Genomic DNA, 27,030 nt, shown 5'->3' on the forward strand with positions numbered 1-27,030 from the left:
GTTTGTAATGTACACTTGGACTGTGACAATTTCATAGCCTGCTTTCATCTTGGACAGAAGCATCACTCTATCAAAGGTGAGAAAAGAGTGTGTGTGGGCACTAAGGAGGACTCATCTTTTTCATCACCCAATGGATGGTAATGACACCCTGATCAGAGAGGTATGACTCGATTTTGGCCTGTCAGACTGTTTAGCAGCCTAGTGTAAATAACACCACAGGAAGAATTCAAAGTTCCATTTGCCTCAATGTGAACAGGGTAGCCAGGGAGAAGCAAGGCAGCAAGCAGTTGTTGTGCTTTAGAATCGGAAGTAGTATCCAAAAGCAAAGTGCCATTGCATAAAAGAGAGTAGGATTTCACAGAGCCAGCAATTCTGAATAATAAACGGATTTACCATTGCAAAGGACTGACCAATTTCAGTACATAAACCATGAGGAACTGTGGTGCAGCTGGAAGGGTCTTTGAATCGTTAGCCTCATTCTGTTTATGTTTCAGATGTTGATTGTGAAGATGGTTGTCACATTGCGAGAAAATCCATCATGATTGCCAGCATCTCTGATGGCGTGCTCCTTCCAACTGGGGGGCCCTTCACAAGGGCGTGCACCTGCCTTAGGTGATTGTTCACATCTCAGGTCACACTTCCCGAACACCTGACACAGGGGCCAATCAGCAATTTGGGAAGGTAGGAGCTCTGGCAATCACCCCTCCTTGGGCCTGACCTGTACCAAGAGGCACATGCGAAACCTACCTGTTCAATCCAGGACTGGGAATTATGCATTACCCAGTAACCTGTTACACATCAGATGCATGGGCTGACCTTCAGGAGCTCACAGGAAGAAAGAAGAAAAAGAGGAACCTCAAATGCCGAAGTGGAGGAAGGAGAGAAGTAAGGAAACAACGAACAGAAAAGGGAACGATAAATTCTTATGTCAGCAATGGACAATGTGGAGCCCTCCCATTAACAACCCAGACATGTTCCCCAAGAGAGAGGAAAAAGAATAGCAAGAAGACAGACATGCAGCATGGAAGGTAAAATATGCTGCGAAGGCTGGGGACCCTTGGTAGCCAAGTACGAATCCACCAAACAGTGGCGAGCCCTCTGGGGGGGGGGGGGGGGTGGATAATCTGAGAGGAAACAGTAAAGGTGCTGCAAGATGACATCACTGAACCTTCAGAGAGCTCTTGATCCCCTCCTGTAATCCTTATGAAGATGAAGAGTACATTCCATTTTCAATCTGACTACCCCTGCTACAACAACATCATGAATAATGGTGTCTATGCACTGCTGTGCATTAATCACATCCTAAACTGCTTGAAAGGAGCCTAATATATTTGAACTATGGACATACAAACAGGCTACTGGCAGACTGAGGTTCACGAGGCTGGCTGGGAAAATATTGCTTTCATAGCTCCTGACAGCCTCTATGAGTTCAAAGTTATGTAATTTTGTCTGTTTAACATTCCAGTCTCCTTCAAGCATGTGATGGACAACCTACTTCGACACTTTAAAAACACACTGTATCTTTGCTATCTGGATGACACTGTCAGTTTTTCTAAGACATTTGAACACTGAAGCCATCTGACAACTGTTTTGAAGTCTGTTCAGACTGCAGGCCACTGCTTGAATCTGAGAAAGTGCATCTTCCTCATTAAAGAAATAAAAATATTGGAGCATCTAGTGAATGGTGGTGGAGTCCATCCTCATCCAGAGAAAATAAGAACAGTTACAGATTTTCTGCCTCCTCGACACATTTTTAACGTTACAAGTTTTCTTGGAATGTGTTGTGTTATTGGAGATTTGTAAATGACCTCCATGCCAAGGCATGACCCTTGCACAAACTATTTCAGTGGTAGACAAAATTTTCCTAGAAAAAGGTAAAAGAAAGATATTTTATTGTCCTTAGGAATGTACTAACACCTCCTCCAGTCCTAGCATTGTATGGTGAGTATGGCAAGACAGAACTATACACGGACATTAGCAATTACGAGGTAGGTGCACTTCTAGAGCAAATTCAGAAAGTGCTGAAAAGGTGATAGCTTATGCTTCCAGAGCTCTCTCCAAGTCTGAGATGAAGTATGTTACAACCAAGAAAGAGGGCCTTGCAGTTATTTCGGCCCCCAACAAGTCTAGCCATATTTATTTGGTAAACCATTCACTGTTGTGACGGACCACCACACACTATGCATACTGAGCAGCGAGATGGGAAGCAAGGATTCAGGAATGTGACACCACAGTGGTATAAAAAAAGTGGATACAAACAGCAGAACACAGCAGTGTGGATGAAAACTGCTGAAAATTGTAGAAGCCTTGAAGGATGAGAAACTAATCAAAGGAGAATCCCAGTAAACAAACTTAACACTGTATACAGGAAACTAGATACACTGGGGTGTAAATGGTTGCTCGTCAGCCCAGATCATCATGCCCAACTATCACAAAATATTTCCGCAATACTTCACCAAATGGTCAACTGGGATTTTTGAAGACCCTATCTAGAATGAGATGCAGGTATCACTGGGCTGGTCTCTACTGATCCATTAGACACTTTGTGAGTCACTGTAAGGATTGCCAGCAACAGATGAATATGAAGCAATTACCTCCAGGGCATCTGGTACCAATTCCCCTGCAGCAGCAGCATTCCACCAAACTGGAACTGACCACATGAAGTAGAAAAATGGGAATCAATGGAAAATAGTCTGCACTACCTACCGCAAGTGCTATGCTGTCAACAAAGCTGTGCTGACTTCTGAAACTCCAAAAATAGGAAGTTTCTTCTAGAAGACACTATTTTGAAGCACCAAGCACACTGTGTGATGATCTCTGATTGTGAAAAAGTTTTCCAGTCAAGACTAGTATTGGAGGTCATTTTATGTTGTAACATCAGCCACAGGATGACAACTGCTTACCATCCACAGACAAATTACCTCACAAGTTCATGGATAAGCTCTTGATATACTTTGATATTGAAATAGAGACTGGAATAAAATATGACCTATTGTGATAGTCACATATAACACAATGAAGCAAGACACTATCCACCTTCACACGGTCCTTTCTGCTCCATGGTTACCAGGTCGAAACTAAAATGGATACCCATGTCCTCTGTATGAAGCACTAGTACAGAGCTGAGGGCAAATCAAGGACGGAGGTTTCTCATTCAAGGAAGCTGACGACTCACTTGAGACTAAAGCATTGATGCAGGCTACCTTTGATGGTCATTGTAGAGAAGAGTATGTGACAACATGACCAGAATGTGAGGATCTGCCACTGCTGGCATATAAAGGACCATTGACGAGATCTAGATCCAGGGTACTGTAGTCAGGTCCAAAGAGAACTTCTGAAAATGTGGGTTGCTGTTCCTCTTGGAGATGGAGCAATGTTGTGAGCTGTGTTGCATGCAGTGTGGCAAAGTGGTCAGCATCATTGACTGGCATGCTGAATGTCTTCAGTTCAAACCCAACCACCAGTAATTATTTGTTCTTAGTATTTATCATTTCTGGATGGTTTCCATAATAGATTATGTTTGTAGTGTCCGTATATTCAAAGTCTGTAAAAATAGCAACACCCTCCATTCAGTTCTGTTCAGTTCTTTTCTGTTCTGGCTGTATGTTCAGAATAAATGTGCTCTCAGTGCTAAGTGTAGCATTTCATTGACAACTCTGCTTTTAGATTTGGATTTGACTGTGGTTATATTGTGGTAATACTTTCAGTGGGATACAGATTCACAGAATGAATGGGGGATAAGGAAGCAAACAACATGCAATTACTTGTAACCAGCCACTGGAGGCTACGGGCCGCTCACAGAAAACTACTCAAAAAATACCTCTGAGTAAATGCTTGATTTTTGTCACTGTAGCTTATGTTTGCTCTGCAGAAATAAAACTAAACTTGCAGAGAATGTTCTAAGAAAAAAGCTGCAACTGCTTCTGATTAGGAAATACTGACAGCAAAGAAATCCCCTGACACATGGTCTTATCAAGATTTGATATGTCAAACTTAAAAGCACATTTTTTTAAAGCAATTAGTAAAGTAACCAGTTTCAGTTGTTGAAGACCTGTCATCAGATCATAGCTCCTCTTAAAACAATGACCACAAACAAAAAGCTAGAAAAGAATGTTGTGATTTTGTAAATGCTATTTTCATAGATGCAGGACAGTACTGTGGAAGGCAACTGCACCTGACATGATGTTCCAAAGACCAGGAAGGTCAAAGAAGAATTAACTTGTGTAATACCGACAACAATAAAACAATTATCTGATGTGCAGGGCAGCACAATATCCTCTGCTGACAGTTGGTGTTCAATGCCCACCATCACATTCCAGGCAAATCAATGACCCACTTGGCAGAAACTCTCAATACTCAACAATTTTTTTGGTACCGCATCTCACGGTAAGACAATATACGGCACCACTTACCCCATTCTTGCATTTTTCAAATTCTATGCTACACCATTCATACCCTCAAAAACAATCTCTTGAACTTGGAAGTTGCAGTAAATGACACCACCACTGACTGGAAGTGTGTTATGGAACAGAGCAGCAGGAATTTTGACCAAAGTAATGTTAACATTAATCTATATGTTTGGTGAGTCATTTTTGGAGAAGAATGTGATAAATGGATGTATAGCAATTTTTCTTTAATACAGCTGATTCCTGACATACAACTTTTTTTTTTTTCAGCTCTAGACAACACAGAAATAAAAATAATTAGTACAGATTTAATGACAGTATTATGAAAATACAAATATTATGAAAATTTTCACAATATTGACATTATTCCATATTAGATTTTTCACTGTTTACTTAAAGATTTAAGCTGTCTGACCACAATATGGAAAATCATGCAAGTTTTCTGATTAGGTGTGCTGTCACAAATGAGTACCACCATTGCTTACAAGTTTGGCTTTTCAAACAAACTGGTCAGAATATAATAATGTGGAATCACTAAATCCAATACCTGTAATACAGGGCACCTCAAGAGAATGTTTATAAGTAAAAAGATCTCTGTGCATGAGCAACAAATCGGAGGAAAGTGAGGGGTATGATCATGGTTTGCTTGGTCTTTAGAAATTTGGTTGATATGGAGTGCTTCTTGAGATTGGGCCTGCATTCTGTGTGCAAGAATTTTACAAAAATGGTGATTTGGGACTGTAGCATGGATGAAATTTTGCAGTGATTGCGGACTGAATAATGTATACGAGGCTCCAAGTTTTCCCCTTATTTGGAAATGGATCAAAAAATTTGAGGAAACTGGTTTTCAACACTGGCCAAGGTGATCAACAATGGGTGAATCTGTGGAGCGTGTAAGCCGATCTGTTCATGATGATCCTAATCTCTGCATTCATAAGCATGCAAGCCTTTTAAATGTGCCTAAATTATCACTGCAGCGAATTCTGCAAAAATACCTTAAACTGCATTCTTACAAAATCCAACTGCTACTAAAATTAAAGCCTCAGGATGCCATACACAGTGTGCTCTTCATTTAACATCATCTTTTCTGACAGCTCATTTTCACCTGAATAATCTTGTCAATAAGCAAAATCGCCACTACTGAAGTGGCTTGAATCCTCAACTGAAGCATGAAAAACCCCTTAATTCATCAAAAGTTACTGTGTGGGCTGGGGTGTTGGTTCAAGGAATAATTGGTCCATACTTTTTTGAGGACGAGAGGGGCCATGCAGTTACAGGGAATTCAGAATGGTATGTGACAATGTTAAATGACTTTTTGGTGCCTGATGTGTGAAACTATCCCGGTTATAACCAAAGAACATTGTTTTAGCGAGACATAGCCACGGCACACATGTCCAGTGCGTCTATACTGTGAGTTTGTAAGGTCTTCCCTGGTAAATTGAACTCCAGGATATAAAATGGCCCCAACACAGTCCAGATTTGTGCCCCATGGATTGTTTCTTATGGGTATATGTCTAATCTAGTTGTGCATGTCAATAATAAAACTTCTCAGGAGCAATTCAAAGCAAACATTCATAGCAAAGTGGCAACCATCCCAGAGTCTTCAAGCCAAGGTGTCAAGCAAAATTTTGTTCATCATTTAAATGAGTGCCATAGGCATTCTGACCAGGGGTGTGGGTGGAAACATATTCCTCAGGGCGAACAACCCTGAGTAGTATCTTTAGGAGATTTGTCCCCCTGACTCAAGAAGCAGCCAACAAGGGAGACACACTTTGTTAGAGATTTTACCCCAGGGAGCACCCAGTCTCCCATTTACAAGGACATGAAAAATAGCCATTAAGATTCTGGGGGCCTATGACATCATCCAAAGAATGATGTTGGAGGATTCTGAAACCTGCCTTAAACAACAAACTCAAAAATCAAACTCACCCAGTGACTTTTAATGTCAATTCACTCTTAAAAGCAGGAAAACTTAAAACTTTAATAAATTTGGTAAGGGAAAAAATATAACAGCTCTGCAACAAATAAAATTTACTGATGAATATCCTTTCAAATCAGAAGGATTCAGGGCATTTAAGGGGACACCAGCAAAAAGACTTATGATGAATGACCCCAATTTGGAACAGGTTTCACGGTAAACAAAAGCAAATTAAACTCAATAACAGAATTTAAATAAATTAACGAAAGACTTTCCACACTAACATTTCAACTGCCAAACAAAGCTTGTACTATTTTAACATTATAAAAAGGAAAGTTGCTACTCACCATATAGCGGAGATGCCGAGTCACAGGTAGGCACAACGAAGACTGTCACAAATAAAGTTTTCAGCCAACACACACACACACACACACACACACACACACACACACACACACACACACACAGACAGGCAACTGAAGCCTGAACTTTAGTTGTGGCTATCTGTGACTCAGCATCTCCACTATATGGAGAGTAGTAACTTTCCTTTTCATAATATAATCATCCTGGGTTTTCCATTTTTTGACTGCTACTATTTTAAATACACATGCACCAACAACTAAGAGAAACAGAACACAGACAAAGCAAACAAAAATTTTGGCAAAATATGTCAAAGACCCTACATCACATCCCATTGAAAAACACAGTGTTACTATTTGGAGACTTTAATGCACAAATTGGCAAAGAATGTTAGTGCAGATCAACAGTAGTAGAAAAATTCCCTGTACATAAAATAACCAATGTAAATGGGGAAAGACTATACATGAAGGATAACATGGTACTAAAATTCATCAAAAAACTTCCTAGAGAACAAACTACATGGATAGTTTCAAATACGATTAGTGGTGAAAAACAACTTAATCACAATGCTATCAGTATCCAATGCAAAAGTTGCCAAAAGTGTTGGTTTAGTTTCAGATCTACCATCCATCATCATATTCAAGATCAGACCAGTACTTCAAAAGAAAATTAACACAAAAAGTTTGGCATACAGAAGTTATCTAAAAAAAAGTTAACAAAATGCAACTAGAAAACTATCTAAATGTTGGGAACAAATTCAAAAACACATTATTGAGACTGCAAAGGAAACCATGCCTTTTAAAAAGAAATGCAAACATGCTTGGTGGAATAAAGATTGTTATGAGTTAATTATAAAAAGACAACAAGCTTGGAACATCTGGAATGCAAATAAGATAAGAACACAAAAAAATTATAGAAGCAAGGAAACTTGCATCAAAAGGTCTCAAAAAGGTCAGAGTGCAATGTATAAAAGATCAATTAGTGTCAACTGAGTCACACTAAAACCAGAACAACACAAGGAAGTTTTAGAAACATTCAAAAAAGAAACACACATCACAAAGTTTACAAATTATAAATCCAAAATCAAATAACATTTCATATAACAGCACTGAGAAATGCAGAATACTTACTGACAACTTCAAAGAACCACACAACTGTGATCTACTAAGAGAAGAATTTAATTTTGATAATATAATCCAAACACAACCAGACACAAAGCCACCAACATCAGAGGAAATCAGAGAAATCATGAAATAACTTAAAAATAACAAAACATCAGAAGACATTATAGTTTCTGAATTTCGGAAACAAACTAGTGACAACATTATTCTCTGTATAATACAAACCATTAACGAAATTTGTGCAACAAACAGCTTAACAGCTTACCACCAGAATGGACATTAACAATGGACATTAACATTAATCCATCCACTACATAAGAAAGGAAAGCCAACTGATACTACAATTACAGAGGGATCTCCCTCTTGCCAGTAACATATCAGATCCTGACCATAGCACTTTTAAAGAGAGCTGAAGGAATACTCGACCCATAGCTAGTAGAATATCATGCAGGCTTTAGATAGAGGTGGTCTTGCACAGAGCAAATACTAAATCTACAAACTTAATAGAAAATGAGGAAAACCAGACAACTTTCATAGATTAAAAAAAAATGACTCAACTGATAGAAATGCACTAGTCAACATTACACAAGAATTTGGACTCAACAATAAAACAACAGAGATAATTAAAGAAATTATAACAAACACAACATCAAAAGTAAAATTTATGGGTGAACTGTCAAACACTTTTGAAATAAAATAAGGAGTAGGACAGGGAGATGGTTTATCCCATCTACTTTTTAAATGCACATTAGAGAGTGGAGAAAATATGTCAATACTAAGGGTGTTCACCGAGGAAGAAACCAAAATAAAACCACCACACATTGTCCAGCTTTTGCAGATGACATGGCTTTAATTACTGACTCACTGGATAGTGCCAAAGAACATATTGCAGAACTACAGAAACAAGCAGACAAAATAGGACTTAAAGTATCATTCAAAAAAACATATTTCATGAGAAACAGCAATCTTAAAATTCATAACAACACACTATCTAAAACCTACTATTTTAAATCCCAAGAGAACACAAAACAAAAGATAGCCAGAGAAAATTAATACATAAAATGGATAAAACATTCCAAATGACAAAAAATATGTATAACAAAAAAAACTTTGTCCTTGAACACAAACATAAGAAAGTGATAAGGCCTGGAACACTGTATGCAGCAGAAATATCAAAACTAACAAGATTTGGGAATCTTGAAAAACTGGAAAAAGTTGAACAGAACAATTCTAAGGCAAATACTGCGATCTAGAAGTAACAGTACAGTAGAATACAAATTAAGCTCAAACAGAAATCTCTATTTGAAAATGGAAAAGATAACTGATGAACTGAGGAAAAGAAAACTATAGTCCTATGGATACACATACCGAACAGACAACAACACACTAACCAAGTAGATCTTCAATTTATTATACAGCTACAAATCCGAACCCAAATGGCTCACCGAAATTGACAAAGTGATGGAAAACAGAGGAAATAGAATGGACACAATAGATAACAGAATACTTTTTATAAAAGCAACACAAAAAGTAGGATTTCAGGAAAGAAAGAGGTATGCATAAGGAAGAAAGTGGACACAGGAAAAAAGAGAGCAACACTCTGAAAGGATGCTGGAAGTGTGGGAGCAACGGAAATTAAACTCAAAGAACAAAACCAAAGTTCATTGACCATGCCCTCCAAAAGGATTATTCGAATAAATAACTACATACATAAATATTAATCTGGAGAAAAACTATCTAAATGATTTTCAGCAATTAGGAACAGGAATACATGCATGTAAGAAAACATGGATGTATTTGTGGATGAAAAAGGCCTGGAAGTATTACCTCCTATTACGTTTTCAGGTACAACAACAGACCGCGAGTTAAACTGACAATAGCAGATAAACACTGTTTACAATAAGTTAAAACAGTAATGTCTGTAATGAACAGGCTAGCTTAGTGTGCACTGTCATGAATAACTTAAGCCATATATGCAACATGGAATCACACAACAGAGGGAACTTCATCAGAGAAATGAAAAGAGTATTTACATTATAGGAAAAAATTACAGAAAAAATGACTTTGGAAGAGAAGCTGAAAGAATCTTTTAGTAATCGTTTTAAGGATATTCAAATTTCACAGTTTCCATCACTGTATTCAAGACCATTGTGGTTGCCATTACTAAATCCCACTGTTCATCCCGTAAGAAACGGAACTTCAAACAACTGTGGAGTCTTTCACACGGACTACAGACCTTTGAAAAAATGAGCTCAATATTCCAGTAACATATTAAAACAAGCATTACCAACTGAATTCCAATGCCTCAAAACTCAAAACTGATCTTTCCCTGCAACCCTACAAATTTTTATGATATAGAAGAACCCCACAGTGTGGCAAGAGTGTATAACCAGAGAATGAGCCAAATTTGCTTGTTTACCCTGTGAATAACAAATCTCACATACCACATTAAAAGAAAATGAACTTTCATTAGACCTAGCTGTATCACTTATATACAATCGAAGACAATGTCACAAAACTGTATTTTTTATACCTCTGTATTGTAAATTATTATGAACTGTGTTGCGTAGTGTATTGAAAGTATTATATAAGTCAGTGTTATAAGTTGTAATGTATGTAGTGTGTAAGCTATTTTATGTACACATTGTCTAGATCATAAGCATGGTGCACAATAGGTGTAAAAGCATATGACTATAGACAGAGATGCTGGATGAAACGAATTTATCTGTCAAGAGAGTATTGCGTGAAGCCTTCAATGACTATCGTAGCAGAATATTGTCTTTCACAAAACACAAATAAATTCTGGTCATATGTAAATGCTCTTAGCGAATGAGACAGGAACTGAAATTTGGCAAAAGCTGAACTCCATTTTCAAATTTCCTTTACAAAGGAAAATCTATAAAAATTGCCCATTTAATCCTTGTACCAATGAAAATACAAGTGAAATGTGTGTTAATGTCCGTTGCTTTCAGGAACAGCTGAAATTGTGACAAATGAACAAAGCTCCTGGGCCCGATGGAGTCCCTAACAGTTTTTATACTGAATTTGCAGCTGGATTAGCTCCTCTTCTAACTATAATCCAATGTAGATCATCGAACACGAAACTGTGCCCAGTACGTGGAAGAATGCACAGGTCACATGCTTTTACAAGGTTGGTAGAAGCAACCAACCAAACTACTGCCCACTATGCTTGACTCTGAATTGTTATAGAATCTTACAAAATATTCTGAGCTCAAACATAATGTGAATCCACAATGGGCCACGAAGTTACACAATGCATTATCTTGAACAGAATGATCTCTTCTGTGCTAACTACACTACGTTATCAAAAGTATCCGGTCATCTGGCTGAAAATGATGCACAAGTTCATGGCACCCTCCAACAGTAATGCTGAAATTCACTATGGTGTTGGCTCACCCTTAGCCTTGATGACAGTTTCCACTCTCGCAGGCAAATGTTCAATCTAATGCTGGAAGGTTTCTTGCCAAATGGCAGCCCATTCTTCAGGGAGCACTGAAGTGAGGAGAGGTATTGATGTTGGTTGGCGAGGTCTGGCATGAAGTTGGCATTCCAAAACATCCAAAAGGTGTTCTGTAGGATTCAGGTCAGGACTCTGTGCAGGCCAGTCCATTACAGGGATGTTATAGTTGCGAAAGCACTCTGCCACAGGCCGTGCATTGTGAACAGGTGCTCGAACGTCTTGAAGGATGCAATCACCATCCCCGAATTGCTCTTCAACTGTGAGGAGCAAGAATGTGCTTAAAACATCAATGTAGGCCTGTGCTGTGATAATGTCATGCAAAACAATGATGGGTGCAAGCCCCCTCCATGAAAAACATGACCACACCAAAACACCACCACCACCGAATTTTACTGTTGTCACTACACAAGCTGGCAGATGATGTTCACCAGGCATTCACCATACCCAAACCCTGCCATCGGATCACCACATTGTGTGCTGTGATTCGTCACTCCACACAACATTTTTCCACTGTTCAATCATTCAATGTTTACATTCCTTACACTAAGCAAGGCATCATTTGGCATTTACCGGTGTGATGTGTGGCTTATGAACAGCTGCTTGGCCATGAAATCCAAGTTTTCTCACCTCCCGCCTAACTGTCATAGTATTTGCAGTGGATCCTGATGCAGTTTGAAATTCCTGTGTGACGGTCTGGATAGATGTCTGCCTATTACACATTACGAACCTCTTCAACTGTCAGCGATCTCTGTCAACCAACAGACAAGGTCGGACTGTACACTTTTGTGCTGTATGTGTCCCTTCACATTTCCACATCAGTACCACATTTCACTATCACATCAGAAACAGTGGCCCTAGGGATGTTTAGGAAAGTGAAAATCTCACATACAGACGTATGACAAATCACCTGACCACACAAAAAATCTTTAAGTTCGGCAAAGTGCCCTATTCTGCTTTACCTCACAAAGTCTAATGACAACTGAGGTCGCTGATACGGAGTATCTGGCAGTAGGTGGCAGCATAATGAAACCAATATGAAAAACTTACGTTTCTGGGGTGTCCGGATACTTTTGATCATATAATGTAGCATGGATTCCTAGAACATTGAGCACGCAAAGTGTAACCGACATTTTTCTCACATGACATAATGAAGGCTATAGATCAAGATAGTCAGGTATATGCAGTATTTATTGATTTCTGAAAAGCATTTCAGTCAGTACCACATCTACACTTCTTGTCAGAAGTACTATCATATGATGTATCAAGCAAAGTTTTTGAGTGGATCGAGTATCTTTTGGGTAGGGAGGACCATTATTTTGAATGGAAAGTCGTCATACGACAGGGTAGAAGGGAAATCTTGGGACCCTTGCTGTTTATGTCGAATATTAATGATGCTGCAGATAATATCAATAGTAACCTCAGACATTTTGCAGATGATGCAGCTATCTATAATAAAGTACTGCCTGAAAGAAGCTGCATAAATATTCTATAAAACATCAATAAATTTCAAAGTGGTGCAAAGATTGGCAACTTGCTTCAAATATTTAGAAATAGAAAACTGTGCACTCCACAAAACGAAAAAGCATGGTATCCTATGACTATAATATCAATGAATCATAGCTGGAATTGGCCACCTCATACATATACTAGGGTGTAACACTTTGTAGGAATATGAAATGGAATTGTCATGTAGGCTCAAGTCATAGGTAAAGTAGGTGGTAAACTTTGGTTTATTGGTGAAATGCAGTCACTCTACAAAGCGGATTGATTACAAATCACTCATGCAACCCATTCTACAAAAAAGGCATTTAAAGAAATTATTCTTCCTACGTCCCATGTGTGAATGGGATGGGAAGAAATGCTAATGACTGGTATAATGGGATGTACTCCCTGCCTTGCACTTCCCAGTAGTTTGCAGGGTATAGACGAATATGTAGAAGTAGATTGATGTGCCCTAAGTACATAGCTGTACAAAACATTATTTACAGGATCAATAAAAATCACAATCACTTGTACAACTTGTACTGTACACTACAGATGGACCAACAAATGTAATACAATCAATACTTAAATCTGAAAATGCTACAGCAATAATACAGCTCTTTCATTCCACAAATGAAAAGACCCTACCTATGAAGTCAACATATACAACTGACACATCTAACTGATAAACTAAAACTGGACATGATGTAGCTACAAATTAACATAATCTGAATTAGATTTGGAAGTACTGTCATATTACCCAAATAAATTTTACAGAAGTTAATTGTCACTTCATAATTGTGAATGGACACATTTGCAAGATGATAAAGTGGTTCATTATATCATTATCAAACTGCAAAAAACTTAAGTGTGCTTAAGTTTTTGTAACATATCCATGTTCCTCCAAGTAATGATGGAATGTTTCATAATAATTATTTGACTTTAATTATGAAAGCCTGAAGCATAATCTATTTACTAACAGAATACATGAAATACAAAATGATGAATAAATTCAAATTTGGGTTTGAAATTGTGAACATTAAACAAAGCAATGAAGGTTTGGCTGTTAACTGTGGTGATATTGATTGTATTGTTAAGTAGATGAAAGAGAAGGTATGGGAATGAATGAATGAATAGAATGACAGAGTAACAAAGACGGCGACAAAAAGTAGGCCTTTTAAGATAATGTAAGAGTTTTTGTAGCAATGAAGAAAACAGGAAGCTTTGAAATATTAAAAGACACTTAATTGTAACAGGGGATATGAATCAGTTCGTGCCCTCTTTCAAGTACCAACCATCTACTATGTTTAGCACATACAATTCATCAACCACAAAGTGTGAATTCATCTAAACATTTAACAGTCTAACCTTAAGGCTGCCAAATTAGATAAAATGATTATATTACAAGTTCAGTAGTTATTTTCAATACAGGGCACACAAATCTTATGCCAGGAAGTTTGTTTTCACACATGCTCATACCTTTCTTCCTACTGAAATGTGTGAAATCATGTGTGTACAGTGTGCAATTAATACAACTAAGGAATCTACCTGAAGTGCAGTACATCTGCATTTTTGAAGTTTTTCAGAAATGACAGCACTTTTATTGATAGGGACAGAGATGGAATGAAAGAAAAGGTAAAATCCAGTTTGGCATACAGTTGTACTGGTGCAATCATATAATCTTCCACTTGTGATGGCATTTATTAAGTTATCTTATCTGACACGTTACAGATCAATGAAAAATAATTTTCCACCACAAGCAATATTTAGCATGAAAGGTGATATAGCAAACCACACATTAGTTTGTCATTGAACAAAGACTATAATGGTGTTCTTCAAATTGTCTCAGATTACGACAAAAATGAGGACTTTTTGTGGGCACACTGTAAATCAATATTTCTGGAGTAGCTAAATGTCTAAGCAGAAATTTGCTAAGGCAGCATCTGATAAAGCTAGCTCATCTGTAAACTCACTCTTTCTGCCGAAATGATGATACTGTAGCAGCAGTTACGATGGGCTTCATAAAATGCCTTTAAATAATAAAAAAATAATAAAGAAAGAAAAAATTATGAATATGGACAGTTTCAAAATTAGAACATATGAATTTTTTGTTTACCGTGCTTTGTATCACGATTCCTCCTAAGCTCTAATGCTGATGGCAATGACTGTCTTGCTCTGCTAATAATGGACGAGTCAGGAATAATAATAAGTGGTCCGTGTTGATTACATTCACCAGTATTACTATGCTCACAATCTTCACACCCTGAAATTATAAAGGTTTAGCAATAATTCTTATCATCTGGTAATGGAACGCTTATTTTCTCTGGAATAAAGCTCTCAAGAGGAAAATTATAAAAAATTTTATATACTACAACAACCAGTTTTCAGCACTGATACAAGAAATATGTTTAAATCAACACTAAGTTACTGTGGTGCATTATTATTTCATTCACTGCAGCAAAAACAATATCTTTTTGTGGAATAATTAAGCAATTCTGTTATAAATTGTGGTTGATACTGGAACAAAGGCTCCTATTATTTTCCGCTTAAAATGGTTTAATTAAATTTTTACCTACTTAGGAAGGGGTTCTTTTGACTAGTTGCAATGTTTAAAAAGGCAAAGTTAATAAACTGAGGCGAATTGTCCAGCAAATTAAAAACGAAGTCAAGGCCAAAGAACAATTCATGTCAACTGCAAATATCCAGTTAAAATTAATGTCCAAGTTCTTTAACACGTAAGTCTTAAACACTTAATAAGTACTTTTACTTTAGAAACCTTCTTATACTCAACAGTCTTATCACTCACATAAGTTGGAGTCATCAAACATGTCATAAGGAACTTGGTAGGCAGCATCTGCAAATGTAGGTCATCATTTGATATCTAGAACAAAATACAGCAACACAGCTGCTAGATATTTAAAATACCAAATACAACTCTAACCTTGAAATGTAATCAAGGTTACTGTCTCTTCCTATATCTTTTATCAAACTGTCACAACGAAAATCGGGGGATATTCGCGAAAATAACACTCCTCTCTCTGATTTTATTCAATGCCATTGAAATGTCAAAATAAAAAGTTCGCACAACAACAAAAATTGTCAGAACTATAGTTTTTAGAGGCAACGTCGTCATTTAGTCTTAATTGTTATAACGCCAAGCACTCGCACTACATTCTTCAAGCACTTTAAATTTTGATGCTTTCCCTTTAAATTTGTTTTTGTTGCGTCGTAATCTCTGCACGTGAGCTCAGACAAATTTTGCTCAACTTGAAATGTCATAACTTACACGGACATGTTTTCAAATTATTGTAAGTTTATTTAAAATTAGTTCTAAAAATAATTTACAATTACAGGTACAGCAGACGTAGTTTTAATTTTTCGCATTTCCTAAAATTCGTTCCGAAATACGCAATATCGTTCCACAGACAATGCATGTGGTAGACATATTTTGAATGGTGAATCATGGGTAAAATTGAGCGCGAACCGATGGCCAAGGACTGTTTCGTGTGACGGCACCCATTTCGCCAACAGGTGGCAGTAGTTCCAAAAATGGCAATCAGCTGAGTTGCTGCAACTTATTGAGTATCCGAATTTCGGTCGGAGTAACGCTTCGAATTCTTTCTACCGGATCTCAGATTAATTTTCGGTACTTTTGTTTTGAAAGTTAATCTGCCATTACTGATAAATCGTAGTGGAATCTAGAATTGCATTTCTAATGTACTTTTGAGACAGGAGACGATAGGTTGGTGCATACAGGATTTTTGAAAATGAGTACACAGTTAAAGTCAACAGGTTTATTCAAAATAAAATTTTCTATTAAGCAACAATAAATTTTAGGCATATAAATATTTATAAACAATAAAAGTTAATTGCAAAATACAGTTGTTTATATGTGATTCCTCTTGTATAATAGTGCGTTTAAATCACAGCCTTTTTGATCTTAATACTATATCTTGCATTTTCATGGAAACTAAGTATTATTTCGTTTACTATATTTGAGCACAGTATGTTTTAATGTCCTGATGCGCAGTAAACATACATCATGAACTAAAGTGTGCTCTCTTCAAAATAATTTAACTTTAGAATCCCTATTAAATCAATTACAAGTTTTGACAGGATCACCATTTTTTTACATTAAATATAAATAAAATCACAAAACTACACAAATTTTAAGAAGTGTCAGAACATAACTCATAATTTTGAAGGTACATTACATATTTGACAACAGCAAATGTGCAGCAGGGTGTTTTTATTAGTTTTACTACAAGTCACATTACTGATAATCAAAAACATGACAACATTTTTGAAACAGATAATCAACTCACATGTAATTAAATATAACTGTCTTTTCAGCTATAAGTTGATACAATGTTATTGACAGCGTGCTATTGGTAGCCAGTGATATAAAGTATTGTCTTGCTAACTGAAATATAGCTATGCAAAATTGTTTAATATGATGCTGCAGGGTTGCTTTATTTCTTTGGAAATACAAGAACATTCTATTTTGTTTTTAATTCTATTTATATGCATGGAAAGTTTTTAAACACTTCTTGTTGCCCTGGTCTGGGTGCTTGATGAAGTTGGTACAGAAAATACCTGCGCCTATCTTCTGTACCATTGAGGCACACCAACTTGAGCAGTATTGTGAAAGTTGTACATTTTATATTGGGTCCTATCCACTAATGTTGTGCATTGTGTCTGTATACTTGTAAGGAAACTGTCAGCACGGTTAGATATAAAACAAGCTAAGACGCAAATAATTTATTATTGGAACTCACCCCCACCCAAAAAACAGACTGATCTGTAATTTAGCATACGGTCTAGGTTAGGTTGGAAGTTGATTATTTGGTTGTGAGTTGGCAAAGCCAGTGAATGTGAAATCAGTAAAATCTGGTTGTGGTAACAAATTGTCCTGTAACAAAGCCTAATATTAATATTTGTGTCCTACTGAAATACGCTTTGGGGGGGGGGGGGGGGGGAGGGGATGTCCAATATGAAACTTTTACCAAATAATTAGTGAAACGCTTATGTACAACAGATTAATCTCGTATTTGGACAAGCTCAGCATTCTAATTTGACGAATGAAACATCTATGTTTGTATTTTTTATGGGTCATCTTAAAGCATTTAACTATTAATCCGTAAAATTCAAATGCAAAGGCTGGCAAACTGTATCATCATTCAAACAATGTGCTACTGAATGAAGGGAGAACACTAACAGTTTGAGAGAAGAGCATTTGTATTTGCAATAAGTCAGGTGGTGAACTTGTAATATTTGATCAAGTATGAGCCAATGCGAAGAGGACAGGTGGTATTTAGTAGTATTGACTAGATTTTTAAGTATTATTATGCATAAGGAGTGTAATTTAAAAACATTGATAATGTCTGCCATATGTTATGCTTATTTATACTGGTAATGAAGCATCTATCACAATGTGCAGAACCTACAATCTGCATGTTGGCAACTGTAGATGATTTATAAAAGGTACTTACAGAGTTGCGTTGCTATGTAAGACACAAATTTTGAGACTCATGACAAAAAATAAGACATTTTTGGAAGTTTAACGTACACTAAAATCCTCGAAGAATGGTACGTGTACTCAGGTTCAATAACAATGAAAATGAGCAATATCTTACATTAATTTCTTTTTTTGGCCAAAGGTATTTGGAGAATAAATAGTGCAGAAGGAATATTACAATAAAAAGGCTTAAGCAAATCTGCATACAGATAAACACTGTCATAAATGCAAAATAGATTAGTGTCTGTAAGCTCTCTTACAAGTGATGGTTCTGAGCTGAGTTGAAATGTTGTAAACTGTCCTTTATTGTCTTGAGTTGTTATACTGCAAGGACTTCCTCCACAAATAAATAAATAAATAAATAAAACTGAAACAATAGTCGGATCTTTGAATATACTTCATTTGTATGTAGTCTACTACATAAAGGGTGCATCACAAAAACAGTTGTCATTTCACCATTGGGTATACCTCAGATTTACACTTCCATTTACCCACTCCACTCGACATACCCCTTCAACCCTCATCTGCCTGCTGAACTGCAGCCCTAACATTAACACAGCAAAAGGGTGACAGAAAATAAATTGAATAGTTCCTGCACCTGGATATGCAGATTGAAGAGGCATTTGAAGCTGTACTTTAAGTACTTTGCTAATTAAGAATTTACAGTTCTATTATTATTATTAACAGAGTTGAGTCTAATTGAGGAAGGTAAGCAGTGGAGACCAATGATAATTCAACCAAAATTGTATTAACTGACTGAAAATGTTCAAGTATTTTTTTGGTTTCTACATCAGACTATCTTCAACAAGGGTAAAATTTTAATACGTTTAGATGAGACATCATAGTTGATTAATTAAAGTTAATCAATATCTATATTTTTCATAGAGAAATCCTGCAAACGTAAGTATTTGTAGAATTTTATTCTTCTAAGATAAATAATTGCTAAGCAAATTGTGCTTAGTTCGAGTGATTATGGGAGACAAATGAGAGGTGGTCTCTGTCTCTCTTAGTGTTTTAGTGAAGGGTGCTTCACAAGCAGTATCATACAAAGAAGCAGAGGCACAAATTGTGTGTCAATGGAATGAAAATTTAGACCTAATTTTCAGGAACATTAGTCACCCTTAGTTACACCATCATACACTTGATTTACTTGCTGTGTGCAACGAATAAAAGTTGCTCGACGAGGCAATTCCTTTAGTTTAGCAGCACCTGTGTAGGTACAAGCAGAACGCAAGCCACCCAGTATGTCTAAGACCGTTGACTCCACATCTCCTCGGTATGGCACTTCCACTGTTTTTCCTTCAGATGCTCTGCAAGTAAAGCAGTGAATAATTTTAGAATCTGACACAACACTCCAAAATAAAAATGTAGCTCTGCCCCTCCCCCTCCATCCACATACACACACCAATCTTTCAGAAACAAAATTTCCTCTGGAGGGGGGCTGGGCCAGAGAGAGAGAGAGAGAGAGAGAGAGAGAGAGAGAGAGAGAGAGCGAGAGAAGGAGGGGGGGGGGGGGGGCTCCAAATGCCAAGAGCTGTTGGTAAATGATTCCTTATTCACAACAAGTATCTTATCTTGATCAGTGCAAATGAACATCTTATGTTAAGGTACAGGCACTCCTCATTAAATTTCACACTTCTGATGCATTTTACCAATAACAGTTTTGTCCACTGAAATATTATGGTGGCAGGTTTGACTTGGCTAGGTAAATCTCAATATATTTTCTGAAATACTCTCATACAGTTGTTCTATGGAGCTGCTCCAGCCATACACAAAACTTTAATATTTTCTGAAGGTCGTGCCCCACAGCTCACAAGTATTTGAAAAGTGTCATATTGGAAATATGACTTTTTCAAATACTTGCAACCTGGGGGGGGGGGGGGGGAGGGGGAGGTGGCAGCATCTTCACAAATGAAGTTACTACATCAGAAAAATGAGAGGTGAAGGTTGGAAGGTATGAGAGTATTAATGGATTGAGCAGAGAAGTTACACTCAGGATCCTCGCTGCAGGATGACTCATCAACACAGAAATAATTTCTGTAACAGACAAGAAATAATTGGCACAGAGGATATAATAAAAGAAACTTCGCAAAGTCAAGGTTTATCAGAGATTGCCGAATCTATCTGAAAAGAATCAAACTGATTTCAGGCCTCGATTTGTTACTGGTAAGTGCATTGTAGGTTTACTGTACATGTCAAAAACAAAACACCAATCACAAGCAGTGACTGGAAACTGTTGGCCCCCTTGTCATAAAAGATGAAGGTCTGCCAGAAATGTTTCAGCTACCATTTTGTATGATAAAAATAGTCTCATCTTAATGTGTACCTTGCAAAGAGTAAAGTATTAACTATAAAATATTAAGGAAGTCTTCAGAGCCAGGGATCATTCCTGAGACAAAGCTTAGGTTGCAAACGAAAATAAAATACATCCTATTCATTGTTTCTTTTTGTCTATATCAGATACTCTCTGTATTTAATTTAGAAGTTAAGGTTACAACTCACAGAACATTAAAGGCATTGAGTCGTTGGTTGACACATAAATAGGACTGAAAACTTTGGTAGCTTTGGGCTCTGCTGCTGAGGCACCTTCTGCTGTACCTAGTGCAGTGGATCTGCCCCCACAACAGGGTGAGTGGTGGGTAGTAGGTGCTGGGTGGTAACACATTTGTGTCACTTGAGGTGGAGGCTGGACGTCTGGCTTTACCTGTTTGCCCTATAAGTGAACATGTGGCCATTACTTAAGCAGGATCTGAGCAGGCACAGTCATCTGTAAGTTGTGGCTCATATTGGCACCAATGACTCATGTCACATGGGTTCTGAGGCTACTGTCAGTTCGTAGATGGAGATGGTGACAGCTGCTGGCGTCACGTGTGGGATGCAAGCAGAGCTTGCAATTTACAGCATTGTTCCCAGAGCTGATTGGGGTCCTTCGGTATGGAGCCGAGTGGAGGGTCTCAAACAAAGGCTTTGTCAACTCTGACGGTCATAACGCAACCTTCTAGACCTGCGTTATCAGATGGGGAATTATAAGGCTGCCCTTCTCAGGTCAGGGGTGCACTACACACAGGAAGCAGCTGCTCTGGTTGCTGAGTACTTGTGGAGTTCACACGTGGTTTTTTGGGCTAGGCAGTAGTTTGAGGTACTCTGATGAACACTCACCATTTTATACGCAGACAGGGAAATCAGATCACGTTCAGAGTAAAGACACTTCAACTATCAAAATTTGATCAGTAAGTTGTTGAAGTATTTGTAATGAAGTTCCCAAGTTTACTGCCCTCCAGGAAAGTTCTCACGTTTTAATTATTCTTGGGACTAAGAGCTGGCTAAAACCCAAAGTAGAAAGCTCTGAGATATTTAGTGAATCCTGGAATGTTTATCAGAAAGACCAATTAGATGTCATAGGAGAGGGAGTGTCCAATGCAGTTGACAAAAATATTGTCACTAATGGAGGTTGAAACTGAGTGTGACAGTGAAGTTACCCCATCATTCATAACAGGCGTAGGTGAAACCAAGTTAATCGTTGAACTTTTTACTGGCCATTCGACTCTGCTGTGACAGTTCTATGAGCCATTCAAAGAAAATCTACTGTCAGTACTGTGTAAATTCCCAGGTCATTCAGTACTAGTTGGAGGCGATTTTAACCTAATGAGTATAGACTGGGATGTCCAGGGATTCATTGCAGGGGGAGCAGGCAGACAGTCTTGCGAAGTACTTTTCGACATGTTTTCCAAAATCTGTCTTGAGTGGCTAGTTTGGCACCCCACACACAATGGAAATATTTTACACTTTGTAGCTACAAACAGGCTGGAGTTTATCAACAGCTTCAGTACAGAGACGGAGATTAGTGATCATATCATTGAACTATGGTTATGAAAATTAATAAATCAATCACGAAGGCTAGGAGAGTATTTCTACTAGAAACAGCAGATAATTAACTGTTAGCATCTCACTTAGGCAATGAATTGCAATCATTTAGTTACAGTACGAGGGACACAGAGGAATTGCGGGCACAATTTAAACCAATTGGAAATCTGTTCTCTAGACAAGTACATGCTAATTTAGATAAAGGACAGAAGAGACCCAACATGGTTCAGCAAGGTAATTTGGAAAATGCTGAGAAAGCAAAGGCTTTTTCACTCATGGTTCAAAAGAAAACACCCAAATGACAGGGAAAAGTTGGTAGAGATTTGTATGTACGTGGAAAGATCTATGCGTGAAGCCTGCCATACCACCGTCATACCTTAGCGAAAGATCTGGCCTTGAAGCCATGAAAATCGATTAGCGGATCTAAGGTTCCCATCCAGTTTCACATTGACCAGTCTTGTGTGGCTATTTAGGAAAGCAAAACAAAAGCCAAAATTTTAAATTAACACGTTCAAGAAATCATTCACACAGGTGAATTATACAAGCATACCACCATTTGACCATCACACAGAGTCCCATATGGATGACACAGTAATAGGCATCCGTGGTGTAAAGAAACAACTGAAAATGTTGAACAGAAACAAGTTGCCTGGTCCGGATGGAATCCCAGTTAGGATTTATAGGTAATAGTCTACAGTTTTTTGCCCTTTACTTATCTTGCATTTATCACAAATCTCTTGCCAGCATGAAGTCCTGTGCAACTGGAAAATAGTGCAGGTGACTCCTATATATAAGAAGGGTAAAAGAATGGACCTGCAAAATTACAGACCAATGTCCTTCACATCAGTTGCTGCAGAATTCTAAAACATATTCTGCATTTGAATATAATAAATTTCCTAGAGACCATAAAGTGTATGTCCCTGTATCAGTGCAGATGTATAAAACATCGCTCATGTGAAACAGTTTGCTCTTTTCTCACATGGTGTACTGCGAACTGTGGATGAGGAGGGGGGGGCAACAGGCATATTCCAATTTCTAGATTTCCGAGAAGCATTTGACATGGTACTCCACTACAGACTTAATCAAGGTATGAGCATAAGGAATACCGCTCCCAGAAATTTGAGTGACTCAAATAGTTCTTAAATAATAGAACCCAGAATGTTGTCCTCAATGGCGCGTGTTCATCAGAGACAAGGGTATCATTGGAGTGCCCCAGGGAAGTGCAACAAGACAGCTATTATTTTCTATACACCAGGTGGTTATAATTAAACTTTCCCTATCTGATGGAAACTAATTACTGTACAAATACCAAACTTGGTAGCATTAATGTCTAGAGTATGGGGTGCATGATTTCCATGCATTTCAGCACCACCATCCAGCTCCAACAATGGACACCAGGTGCCGTGATCACTCATCGTGATTCATAGTCTCACACACCTGACCCCAGTCGCAGTGCATTTGTTGTTGTGTCAACCTGAGCTTGGAAAAAAAGGAGCAGGGCATTATTGGTGAAGCTGTATAATGAAATCAATGGTAATGCTGCAGCTGTACTTCAAGAATATCGCTGGCTGAAAGGATTACAATAAGATCCTCTTTTCCCACCTCCTGTGTGGAGCATGATGAAGTATGAAGTAGTTCAAATGAACTGAAGAACTAGGCATCATTCTGCGAACAGGCTGACCTCTGTTTGACAAAATTGCACACAATGCTGCGTGCAATTCCCAATCGTCAGGCAGTGCATGAGCTGTGTCACAACAGTTCCAGACCCCATGGTCCACTGTACGGAAGCTGCTTCAAACTACTCTCAAATGGTATCCATACAAGATCAATATTGTATAGCAACTTGCACCACAGGACACACAGCGACCTGTTGACTTCGCTCTCCACTTTCTCGCAAGGACTGGCCCTGGACCATTCTAAGAGCAGATTAGGCTTATTTTTCTCTGATGGGTGAGTTGAACACACAGAATTTCCAAGTGTGGTAATCTTCAGTCCAGTCACTATGCCTGAAGTTCCTCTGTATGGCGATCGTGTTACCGTATGGTGTGGCTTCACAGCTACATTCATCACTGGCCCATTCTTTCGTGAAAAGGTTGGTGTTCAAGGACCAAAGACATGCAGTTCAACTGGCCAGCGTTACTGCAACATGCTTCGCCAGTACGTCATACCTGCCCTACAGGAGAGGGATACACTGAACTCAACGGTTTTCATGCAAGATGGGGCTCACCGTGTATCACTCGTGAAGTTCACCTGCTTCTCCAAAACACATTTGGAAACAATCAAACTATCAGCAGAGCATTTCCAAATGCTTAGCCAGCACAATCATCTGATCCCACTCCCTGTGATTTCTGGTTGTGGAGCTACCTGAAGGACAGGGTCTACCAGTGAACATTAACACATGCTGATCTGTAGTGCAGCATATTAAGAGAGGTAGTCAACATACCCATGGACAGGCTTCGTTCTGCTGTGCAGAATGCAATCCTATGCTTTCAGACTCTTCTGGACACTGATGGGCACCATATTGAGCCCCATTTATGGCAGTAATGATACCAGTATGCAATGGTATGATGTACCATAGCAGCACATTAGAAATGTTTCAGCTGAATTGATTCTTCATTATTTCTCTTCCCAATGTCCTTGACATTAATGCTACCAAGTTGGTAATTGTACAGTAATTAGTTTCCATGCTATAATGTGTTAAATAGGGAAAGTTTAATTATAACCACCCAGTGTATTAAAGGTGTGGCAGACAGGGTGTGCAGCAATCTGCAGTTCACTGATGATGCTGTGGTGTACAGGAAGGTGTCCAGCTTGAGCAATTGTATGCATATACAAGATGACAGACAAAATTTCTAGTTGGTGTGATGAACAGAAGCTAGCTCTAAATGTAGAAAAATGTTCGGACACAGCGTTAGTAGTGTCCTGCTTGACACAATCATGTCATTTAAATACCTTGCCATCATATTACAAAGCGATATGAAACGGAACGAGTATGTAAATATCGTGATAGGGAAGGTGAATGGTTGACTTTGGTTTATTAGGAGAATTTTAGGAAAGTGTGGTAAAGGAGAGACCACATATGGAATGCTAGTGTGACCTATTTTTGAATACTGTAAAGAGTGTTTGCGATCTGCATTAAGTCAAATTAAACAAAGACATGGAAGCAATTCTGTGGCGAACTGTTAGATTCGTTACAGTAGGTTCGAACAACATGTAAGTGTATAGAACCCTCAAAGTTAGTCATACTTGCACTTGTCTGGTTTTACTTAACGCATCAGAAATTTTTCTGTGCAGAAGGAATTGTCAAGCATGTATGATTTCAGTTTTTCTTTGAATTTAACTTAATTAGCTCACTATTATCTGCACCATTCTAAGACTGAGTAAAGAAAAGTGTAAGCCATTTCTTCTTATTTTATTATATTCATGAATGTCACTGTCATTTTTGAACTGTGGTTTATTGTTGACAATAAATTTCATATAGGAGTAAATTTACTCTCATGCTGCTGTTATTATGCCCAACTGTTTAAAGAGCTGTTTACATGAGGTTCTACAGTGGATCTCATATATCATCCTTATTGCACACTTCTGAGCATCACTTTCTTCCTTGATGACGAGTTACCCCACAATATGAAGCCATAAGTCATCAGTGAATGAAGATAGGAATACTATGTCTACTTTTTGACATTTTCATCTGCAAAATCTGGTATTACAGTATTTGTAATGTGAATACTGCAGAACTTAAATGTTTCAAAAGATCTGTGGGTGTTACTTCCAGCTGGGGTCTTTTTGAATATAAACATCCAAGAATTTAGGATATTCTGATTCATTTATTTATTTAAACTGAGGTATCATTTGTAATTTTGTGGCAAGACTTTGTAGAGCAGATAATTGCATTTATTGTGTTTTACCCAAGTTCAGTGACAGCCCATTTGCTAAGAAACAATCATTTATTTTTTTTAAAAATATTTACATGCAAGTGGCGAAAGTTTGTCCATAAAGTCTGATTATAATACTTGCACTGTCAGCAGAGAGAACTATTTGTGCTTCTTTGATATATGGTTGCAGATCATTTACATATAACAAGAACAACAGAAGGCCAAATTTCTGTCCCTCTGATACACCTGTATGTAGTGATTATTTTCCATTCTGAAGAAGTTTCTTTGTTTATACTCCTTGAGTTTCTTAATTCAACAGTCTGCATGCTTTCAGTCAATCTGTGGGAGGCAGAAAGAGGGGTTCAAGCTGGCAGCTAGCAGCTTGGAAGGAGGGAGCTGGTTTGCTGGCTAGTAAAGTGGGGAGGGGGGGGGGGGGGCTGGTGCACAGGCTAGGCATGTAATGCAAGGATACCAGGGCCAGAGCTGTATTGTGCACAATGGGTGTGGGGTCAGTGGGAGATTGAGGCCAGCAGGATCATGGGAGCAAAGGTTGTGCTGTAAGTTACTCACATCTGCACAGTTCAGAAAGACTGGTTGGTGATGGAAGGGACAATCCCAATGGCAAGGGTTCAGCCATTGAAATCAAGCATATTGTGTTGCTTTGTTCCTGGCCACAGTTTGGCAGTGGCCATTCAATCTAGTGGACAGCTTGTTGGTTGTCATACCAATGTAAAAAGCTGTGCAGTGATTGTAGAAAAGTTGGTGTATGACTTGCCTGTTTCACAGGAAGCCTCACATCTGATGGGTGGGCGGATTGGACAAGTCTTGTACATCAGCCTTCCAAGTGGATATGATCCCTGTGGCAATGGGTTGGGAGTGGGAATAGGATAGGGATGGACCAGGATATTATGTATGTTGGGTGGGCGATGGAATTCCACTTTAGATGACCTGTGGTGGATCTTGCTTAGGATGTCCCTCATTTCTGTGCATGATGTTAGATAATCA

At 38.1% G+C, this 27,030-nt stretch overlaps 2 protein-coding genes across 4 annotated transcripts in view; both read right to left on the bottom strand.

Moving 5' to 3' along the window:
* The window catches only part of LOC126278193 (zinc finger protein PLAG1-like), a 99,702-nt gene extending 83,391 nt beyond the window's left edge, over positions 1 to 16,311 (bottom strand). Inside the window, exons 1-3 of one of the 2 annotated variants that reach the window (XM_049978107.1) lie at positions 15,710 to 16,311; positions 15,575 to 15,622; positions 14,885 to 15,031 (exon numbers count right to left, since the gene is read on the bottom strand). In XM_049978107.1, coding sequence (XP_049834064.1) covers positions 14,885 to 15,031; positions 15,575 to 15,596 — 169 coding nt within the window. In that variant the 5' untranslated portion in view covers positions 15,597 to 15,622; positions 15,710 to 16,311. The remainder of the gene's footprint in view (positions 1 to 14,884; positions 15,032 to 15,574; positions 15,623 to 15,709) is intronic. The other variant, XM_049978108.1, reaches the window with a different exon arrangement.
* Positions 16,312 to 17,000: 689 nt separating this feature from the next.
* The window catches only part of LOC126278195 (GMP reductase 1-like), a 62,117-nt gene continuing 52,087 nt past the window's right edge, over positions 17,001 to 27,030 (bottom strand). For both annotated transcript variants that reach the window (XM_049978110.1, XM_049978111.1), the window contains exon 6: positions 17,001 to 19,596. In XM_049978110.1, coding sequence (XP_049834067.1) covers positions 19,398 to 19,596 — 199 coding nt within the window. In that variant the 3' untranslated portion in view covers positions 17,001 to 19,397. The remainder of the gene's footprint in view (positions 19,597 to 27,030) is intronic.

The sequence above is a fragment of the Schistocerca gregaria genome, chromosome 6, assembly GCF_023897955.1.
Source record: "Schistocerca gregaria isolate iqSchGreg1 chromosome 6, iqSchGreg1.2, whole genome shotgun sequence".
Lineage (NCBI taxonomy): Eukaryota > Metazoa > Arthropoda > Insecta > Orthoptera > Acrididae > Schistocerca > Schistocerca gregaria.